Source organism: Pygoscelis adeliae, unplaced genomic scaffold (genome assembly GCF_000699105.1).
Source record: "Pygoscelis adeliae isolate BGI_AS28 unplaced genomic scaffold, ASM69910v1 Scaffold11, whole genome shotgun sequence".
Taxonomy (NCBI): Eukaryota; Metazoa; Chordata; class Aves; order Sphenisciformes; family Spheniscidae; genus Pygoscelis; species Pygoscelis adeliae.
This window is the reverse complement of record NW_008824059.1, coordinates 45,593-54,388: the sequence shown is the minus strand read 5'-3', so window position 1 is coordinate 54,388 and position 8,796 is coordinate 45,593. Positions and strand designations below refer to the sequence as shown.

General features: G+C 56.8%; 1 protein-coding gene across 1 annotated transcript in view; it reads left to right on the top strand.

Annotated features, from left to right (window-relative positions):
• The window catches only part of LOC103925355 (TBC1 domain family member 24-like), an 8,620-nt gene extending 1,540 nt beyond the window's left edge, over positions 1-7,080 (top strand). Inside the window, exons 2-7 of the mRNA XM_009334063.1 lie at positions 474-1,509; positions 1,800-1,958; positions 3,397-3,460; positions 4,932-5,027; positions 5,750-6,026; positions 6,935-7,080. Of these exons, the coding sequence (XP_009332338.1) occupies positions 474-1,509; positions 1,800-1,958; positions 3,397-3,460; positions 4,932-5,027; positions 5,750-6,026; positions 6,935-7,080 (1,778 nt within the window). The remainder of the gene's footprint in view (positions 1-473; positions 1,510-1,799; positions 1,959-3,396; positions 3,461-4,931; positions 5,028-5,749; positions 6,027-6,934) is intronic.
• The last annotated feature ends 1,716 nt before the right edge of the window (positions 7,081-8,796 follow it).

Genomic DNA, 8,796 nt, shown 5'->3' with positions numbered 1-8,796 from the left:
CTTGAGGTCCCTCCTCGCCCCTGCAGAGCTGGGCGGGGACCGAGCTGCTCCTTTATCCTCGGTGGGGTAATGCTCCTGTCCCACGGGCATCCCCGGGGGACAGGGACTGTGTCCCTGCTCTCTGCACCTCCCTCTTGGCAGATCACAGCCTGGGAAGTCAGGAGCTTTTTGAGGGGTGCAAAGCCCCTCACAGTGTGGAGAAGCAGCCCTGACACCCAGCTGGTGCCTGGCCCATGCTTCCCTGAGCCCCTGGACAGCGGTTTCACCGGGGGCCTGAGCCGATGTGAGCAGGCGAGGGCAAAGCGAGCAGCTCCAGCCAGGCAAAGCCTCCTGAAAACCTTCCCTTTGCAGGGGGGAGAGTAACTATTGAAATACAAGACGTTGCTGTAAGACTTCAAAGCGCCATCAGCCAGGGTGAAACACTGTCAGCTGGGGCGGTGAAGCATGTTGAATAAAAGGTCTTTGTCCTACAGAGGTGTTTGGCTCATACCCAGTCACCATCGTGATCACGTCCGAGGCTGACACCTGGGACATCGATGCCGCCTCTTGCCTGGGCTGTGCACAGTTCGTGGATTGGGACAGGATGCCAGACCCGGAGCAACAGGCACATATCCCCCGAGACATCCTCAGCAAGCCCCCAAAAGAGCTGAAGAAGCTGGCGAGAGAAGGCTACTGGGCAGCAAGCCGTGCTCTGAGAGCTCAGGTCTACCACCAGCTCATCCAGCAGGTCGCCTGCCGGCTCGTCACCCCAGATGCTCTCGTCTACAGGGACGTGGCGAGTCGGCTCTTTGGGATGCCGAGTGTGAGCTCCCACCCTTTGCCCGAGTTCCTGGAAGGATGCTCCATGCCCACGTATTGTCTCAACCTGGAAGGGGTCACCGCCTTGAAGAAGATCCTCATCTGTGTTGGCAACCTTTTCCCCGACATAACCTACAGCCCAATCCTCCCCTCTCTGGTGGCTCTGCTGCTGCACTACAGCGAAGATGAAGCTCAGTGCTTCGAGAACATCTCTCGCCTCATCGCCAGCAACGCTCCCCACACCAGCTACATTGACCAGTCCTTCCTGGCTCACCAGGCCTCCTGCATGACTTTTGGGGATCTGGCCAACAAGCACTGCCCAGCAGCTCACAAACTCATAGCCAGCACCTCTGAGAACGTCTTTGAGGTCTACTCCGAATGGTTATCGTGGCTCTTTCACGACCTCCCCTTCAATTATGCCATCCGCGTCTTTGATGTCTACCTGCTGGAGGGGCAGAAGGTCCTCTACCGCATTGCTCTGGCCTTGCTGAAGCAGTACAGGCTCTCGACGACCTCCGCCGAGCTGGAGGGGACCGACATCAAGGCAGACCTGCAGGCTTTCGTGCAGAACATTGCTGAGCACGTGACTGTCGACAAACTCCTAGAGAGAGCCTTTGGCATCCGGCTGTTCTCCCGCAAGGAAATCTGGCTTCTCCAGATGGCCAACAGGAAGGCTTTAATGGAGAGGGGCATAACCATGGTGCAGAGCAGGTAAGGAGATCTCTCTGTTTGCCAGCTCTTGGGGCTAAGCAGACAAAATATGAGTTACAGTGGAGACACAACATGGGGGGAGCTTCAGGTATCTCCCGTAGCTTTAGCTATGCTGGCTGCCTCACAGCCCCTCGTGGGAGACCCTCTTAGGAGGCACCGTACAGTTAGAGTTATGTTAACAAAAAGCTCATGATGCAAAAAGCATGACAAAACCTGATGCACGGGGGCTGCACCCCTGAAAGCAGATAGGCACCCCAGCTTGGCAGTAATGGACGTCCTCCTTCATGCAGGCAGTCCTTCCACCTGGCCGTGGACATGCAGAACTTCAGCTCCAGCATTGTAACAGCTCAGGAGATGCGCGTCGTCTGGTCCTGGATCCCTGAGCGCTTCTCCCTCTTCCCCCCACTGCTGCTCTTCTCCACCTCAGAAGATGGGTGCAGCCTGCAGAGGTAAAGCGTCATCTGCCCATCGGGTCAGGTCGGGTCAGATGGGCCAGGCATAAAACTGGGTAGAGGTTGGTGGTGTAGAAAGGAGCAACATGTAGTGTCCATGGGGTACATCTGAGGTCTTCTGGGGACTCTCTTGGGCTTGATTCATGATCTTGAGTGGTCTGGGCCAGCGCTGGCTGCAGGGGAGAGAGCCGAGGCTCAGTCAGATGGCAATCAGCAATTCAGCACTGCACGGGGAACATTGAGCCCTGCGGATGTGCTGTGCAGGAGGACATCCCCATGTGCCACGCCGTGTCGGGCATGCTACCATCGGCCAGGTCCAGCCAGCATGCCATCCACAGGCCTCCAGTTCCCCCCAGCGGCACGGAGCACAGGGCGGCTACTGGACGCTGCGGTCAGTGCTGCGGCTCAAAACTGAGCTGGAAAATGAGTTTGCCATTGACTTCCCAAGCTGTGAAGTGGCAAAAGCCTTCCAGTGGGCTGAGGCTGCCTTTGCATGAATGTTTTCAGGCAGGAAACCCAAACCTGCTCCTCTGTAGGAGCATGTTAAGCTGAAAGGCTGCACTCGCAGAGCAGGCAGAGCTCAGGGCAGGGGTAGACAGCATGTGGGTACATCCTGCCACGGGGAAGACACACCCTCTAAACACAAGTTAAGAGAGCCCAAGTGTCACGGGCAATGCCCAACACTGCAACAGTGTCAGCGCTGGAGACAGCCCAGGGCCCAGTGACGCCCACTGCCACGGCCATGGAGTGAAGGGTGCGGTGGGAAGCAGGGACATCCCCGCAATGCTCAGTTGCCGACCGGGAAGGGGTGCCAGGTTGTCCAGGGACTGGATGACTGCCCACGCTGCCCCAGTTCTCAGGGCAGTGTTTAAAGGTGGGGCTGCGATGGTAGTGCCTCCGTTAGCACCACGAGCGTGCTCCCCCAGCCCGTGAGAGACGAGCAGGCGCCCCATGGCACAGTGGTGCAGCCCCATCCTGGGGTGCACAGCCCTGCACCTTTCCAAGGCAGCAACAGGGTGCAGAGCCCAGATTATGAAACACATCCAGATTAAAAGCAAGCTCATTTGGTAAACTCCCCCCATGAAGCATCCCCCCAGCCTGGTGCCTGAGGGTAGGGTGGGAGGATTTAGTGTTTGGGTTTATCTGAGCTTCACCAAGCAAAAATGATGACTTGAGAAGTCCCATAAGCCAACTCCCTCCGTTCCTGCACAAACACTGAAGCTGCTCGAGCTACATGATTATGAGTTTCTGCCGCTGTCCTTCCACGAGCTCCCTCGGGCCAGCTGCCGGCACAGCAATAGGCTGAGAAGAGCCACCACCACTCTCCACTGTCCTTCACAGCCCCGTGCTCGCCGCACACCCGGGCTCTCTGCATGGCATGCTGCTCCTGGCTCTCAGACCCCCACCGACCCAGCCTCCTTACTCATCTCTGCAGGTTTTACACGTGCTGTGAAGGCTACGAACCGACGGTGCTGCTCATAAAAACAACAGAGGGGGAGGTAAGTATTTCCCAAGCAGAGAAGTGGGCTGCGCTGGTGCCGATGTGGGGAAGGGGACAGGGTGGTTGACTCCACCGGCACTTCTTGGAGCAGCCACGGGGCTGTGTGGTCCCTCTCCTGCCCGGCCCCAGGGTCTGTCCCAGCTCCCAGGAGAGAACAAACTGCATCCCCCGGCACCAAAAGCCACCTTAGACACAGGCTGGTCTAAAGGGTGCTGCTGAGGGGAAACAGAGGAGGAGTCAAGTGAGATGGAGAGAGGCCATGAGTGATACTCTTTTATTGCAAATACAGACTAGATCATGAAGTCCTTGCTAAGCAGAATTTCCTGAAGTCAGTAGATGCTTTGCCTGAGCCAGGACTTGCTTTCAATGCATAAAATGCAAGGATCTCTCTCTGATTGCAAGAGCAGCCACACAAGGGAAATGGAGGAGAAATAAGGACAGCTTCTACAATATTTGAAAGTTGTGAAATAACTGCAAAAAAACCCTGAGCCAGGCCTCTTCCCAGGGACTCTGAGAGTTGCTCATAAACCCATATTTTATCTCTCCACTCGTCATCAAACAGCAGAGGCCAGTTCTGTAGATTGTTCAGGCATCCCAAAGATTTATTGACCTATCAGTCCTGATTTCCCAAGCCTGACACTTCAGCGTGGCGCGGAGATAAACACCCTGCCACCCCCCAGGGCCTGGTGCAGACAAGAGAAGGTGATTTATAAAACCTTGTTTCCTACACGTTTTAGCTCATTTTACTCCTTAGCTAGTACCAAGGACAAGCACGAGTTCCCACCTCTCGGTAGGTCCCCTCTAGCCGTGGTGAAGTCAAGGACATCCACACCAGGGTCAGCCTGACTGGGGGTGGAAGAATCCCTGGCACTGGTTAAAAGCCTTGTAGGTAAAAAAAATGTGCTACCTGAGTCTTTGCCATTTTAAAACACATTTTCTCTAAAGAGTCAGAAAACAGGCAACCACCTCGCCACCGTCCAGGGGCCAGCTGAGGACAAGGGACTCCTAGACCCCCATCCACAGCGTGTTGCAATACTGTTCATACAATGCTTAGAGCCACACAGTTATTCCTCTCCATTGCCGGGAGCTGGACTGGGCTCGGGGGTGGGAGGCACAGCTCCTACGCCCAAGCCTGAGCCAGGGAACGCCCCAGGACAGCCGAACCGGCCCCACTCAATCGACCAGCAAGCAGCTCACTGCAGTCGCCTCTGCTGCAGAAGAGCAACCCCCCCCAAATCTCCCAGAGCCCCTCCTTAGGCACTGAAGCTGAGTGGACTCGCGTCCAGAGCACCAGTGACTTGTCAGTGCAGGATTTAGCTGACACAGCAGAATTTGGCTCTCCAGTTCCCGCAGGGGACCTCACAGAGCCCTTGCCCTCCTGAATGCACATGCCATGGCTCGTGTTTCTGGGGCTTGCTCTGGTCCCAGCCACCTCCCCCGCTGACGGCTCCCTGTGCTCTCTCCCGAAGGTGTGCGGGGCATTTCTCTCCTCCGACTGGAGTGAAAGGAAAAAGAATGGGGCGACATCAGGCTTTTTTGGGACAGGGGAGTGCTTTGTGTTCACTGTAAGTCACTTTTTATTTCTGGGTTTACACTTATGGGTTTGTCCGTTAATTACTTTTTCCTTTACCCCTCTGAGAACTCAGGGCATGGTGGCACCGAGCTGCTTCCCTACCACGGTCCCACCGCTGCCCCTTAGCTCTGGCAGGAGGCAGCAGCACAGAAATTGCTGTGCTGGATCTGAGCAAACAGAGAATGAACTCCTGCTTTGGGTGAGCCGACTTGCCCCAAGCCCCCAAGGCAACGTGCAGTAACCCCGGGGTGGGTCTTGGAGCATCCTCCCGCATGACAGCAGGGCAGCATGCGTGGCAGGGCGGGTTTCTGCCCTGTTTGCTCGGGGCAGCTCCTGGATGGAGCATTCCCAAATCAGCCCTGGGGTCCCTGCAGAGGGAGCAGGCTGAAGTTGGTCCAAGAGATCCTGGGGGCAAAGTCCAGCATCCATCTGGTATCCCACCAGCGTCCATCCAGCATCCACCCGGCAATGTGGGCAGTGCAGGTTTGCCCATCTCTGGCAGCCCCTGGCAAAGACAAAACCAACTTCTCAGCCACAGCCACCTCCAGAGCAGCCCTGGCACTGCCAGGATGCCTTGTCCCCTCCCTGCCCCAGGTCCAGACCTGGCACACAGCATTTGGCTCCCGACCTGCCTGGCCAGGCAGCACCGTCTTCCCCCAGCAATGGAGAGATGCCCCAAAGGACAGGGCTCACCAAGTTTCTCCTGCTTTCCAGGTGCACCCTGAGACAGAGCGGTACGAGTGGGTGTTCATCAAGAAGCCGGAGCTGGCCAAAGCCGTGCCGCGCTCACGCCAGCGGTCGCCTTCCCCATCTCCTGCATCCCTCCTTGGCTCCTCCCCAGATAGCCACAGCACCAGCTCAAGCCGTCTCACCGTGCCCACACCGCAGAGGAAAGGCCGTCTCTCCCCGTTTCTGGCCATCAGGCATTTCCTTCTGCCTTCCAAAACAGCCTCCATGTTCATGTCCGGGTCACGGGAAGGGATCATTATCGGTAATTACCGAATGGTGGGCACCCACCCACCGACACACCGCTGCTTTGGCTGAAAAGGGCTCTACTCCAGATTAAAATCTGAGCTGCCTGTAGAGGCAAAGACCTCCTGGTTTAGGATATGAACTTAAAGTCAGGCAAGATGAAGTCATTCCCGTCTTCCTCAAATTAGCAGGAGAGTGCAAAGCTGCACAAGGGCAAGGATGCTCCTTCTGAGAGCCCCAGAGGGGCTCTGCCAGCCGAGGGGAAGCACCATAGCCCAAACCTCCTGGCGAGGTTTGCACCCTTGGGGCTGGTGTGTCCTTTCCCAGCCCTTTCCTCCACTTTGTGCGGGATGGAGAGGAGGTGCAGGTGGGGATCAGCCCAAGGAAGGGCCGGGCACAGTCACCGGGAGCAGACACGCCAGCTGCCTGCCCGCACTGCCGTCTGCCAGGTCAGGCTAGGGCAGGGGGGTTGAATCTTTGTGCCCCACCGCCGCCGGGGTGGGGTCGGCAGAGGACCGCAGCAAGTCAGAAACACCCGCAGCCCTGATGGCTGCCTCTGCCTCCCTTCCAGCCCTGAGGAGCGGGATCAGGGCAAGCCTGGCTGTGGGGATGCAAGGAGCTTTCCTTGCTCTCCAGCTCTCTGAGCAGTTTAATAATTCAGCTTGTGCTACCAGGGCAACCTCTCACGCTGGCTGCCGTGTGCCGGCTGCCCTGGAGATAGCTCTCTGGGAGCTCTGCCTCCACCCTGACATCCCGATTAGCAGAGAAGGCAGCTCACGGCATCCCCAGCCCAGCTCTGCGCTGCGCCCAAAGCACAAAGCTGAGAGATGGGCGCAGTCCTGAGAGACCTCGTCGGCTGGGCCAGTGTCCCTGCTTGAGCAGCAATGGGGGGAGAGCAGATCCCGACTGTCTTGCTTGCTTTTTCAGGTGGAGGGGGAGGCCAAGCTCTGTCCCTCGATGCCAACCTGCTCTGGGGGCGCACGGAGCACTGTGAGACCTTCGACAACCCTCCGCTCTGCCAGGAGAACTTCAAGGTGCAGCTCTTGGAAGTGTGGGGCTTTCAAAATGCCTAGGTCACGTGCGGGACAGCCCCTCACCGTGCCGCCCAGAGAGACGGGGACCCCTCGCCGTGCTGGCCGCCACCCCGGCCTGCCTGCTGCGGTCTCTGCCGGCAGCGCGGCGGGCACCTCTACTCGCCATCCTCCCCTCCATGGTCAGCCGTTGTGGTGGTGTGGAGGGAGGGCAATGCGGTGCCGGGAACGGGACCGTGGGTGCTGCCTTCGGGGACATTTGAGGTCCCCTCCCGCAGCTTAGACCCAGCCTACTCCACCCAGTCTGTCCCGGTTTAGGATGCTGGAGGGGAGGTGAGACAGTCCGGTGTTTCTCACACCCCCCTGGCCCGTTTGCAGCTTGCGGCTCAACAGCGGTACCGCAGCACAGGCAGAATTTGTAGGAATTTTGAGCCTAGGCAAAACCCGACACCGAGGTACAAAGCTCACCAGGTACAAAGCTCTCAGACCCCACTTCCCTGTGGTCCCAAGCCCAGCGCCACCTTTCAAGCCATACACAGAATTTTGTAGCCTCTGCGGGTTACCAGGACTCCCCCAGGATCACACACTGATCACCGTCCAACACAGGGACTCTTTTTGTCCATGGTTGAAACTGCTGATCAATGATTAGCAAAGTCCTACCTGGTGTTTGCACACTGGCAGCCAACAAGAACCCCCCAGCTGTGTACCTGCCTTGTCATTTTTGTATTAAACTGAAGATCTATATTCACCGCAAAGGGCTGATGTAAGTCTGCGAGCAGTGAATACATATGAGCCTTAACCAACGTGCCCCAGCTACCTGGGGTCAGGACGACGGGAGACGTGCCATTTTAAAACATGAAATGTGAACGTGTACGTGTAGCTTGGTCAGACAAGGCAACCCTTGCGGGAGGGCTGTGGACCATAGAGATATCATTCTGGCTGCAGGATGAGAACATCTCCCACGTCCAAATATACTTCACACTTGTGGTTTTATCTTTCATATATTCCACTTCTCGAGCTATTCAGAGCAGAAGCTACCGCTGCCTCGGTGCCTGCTTCCAGCGGTGGCAGGAGGACGCGGGCAGGGTCATGCAGCAGACCTAGGAATTGCTCGTAGCCTTCAAAGGGTATGAGGGTAAGATGAGGAGGTGAGGCACAGCCCTCCGTGCCCCCGTGCCTGGCCTTCGCCCACAGAGCTCAAACGAAAGAATTACTCTTTTGCTTCAATTAAAAAGCTCTGCTAGGGTGTCCTCAGTATTTCTTTCTTTCCATGATCATGTACTGGACTTTCTGTCCGGCTGAAAGTTTCCCAGGGAGTCCCTCTCCCTTCCCAAGAAGCTGTTTCTCTCCACCCAGAGATGTACAGAACGCACGAGATGCCTGGAAATGCAAAGCCCTTCATTAGCAACCTGGCCCGACTCCTCTCAGCAGTCTTCAGACTATTTCCTTGTAAAGGGCAAGCAGGCCCTGCCTAATGTATTGAAATACCAGATGCTGGGGCTGTATCGTGCAGGCCGTGGATGCCTCTGATGCAGTGGCAGAGCCTGCGAGTCCCTTTGAGGCTGTGCGCCCTGCGTACCTACGCTACCCGCCGATGAGAGCCGTAAATCACAATGGATGTCAGTGCGCTTATTGCATTCACTGCCTGTAATCCGATGAGCGCCTTTGCCGTTTCTGAAAGGGACGCTACAGTCCTTTCTTCTTACGCTTTATTCCATTACTGAATAAAGTTCAAAACTCTTGGAGAATAAAAAAAAA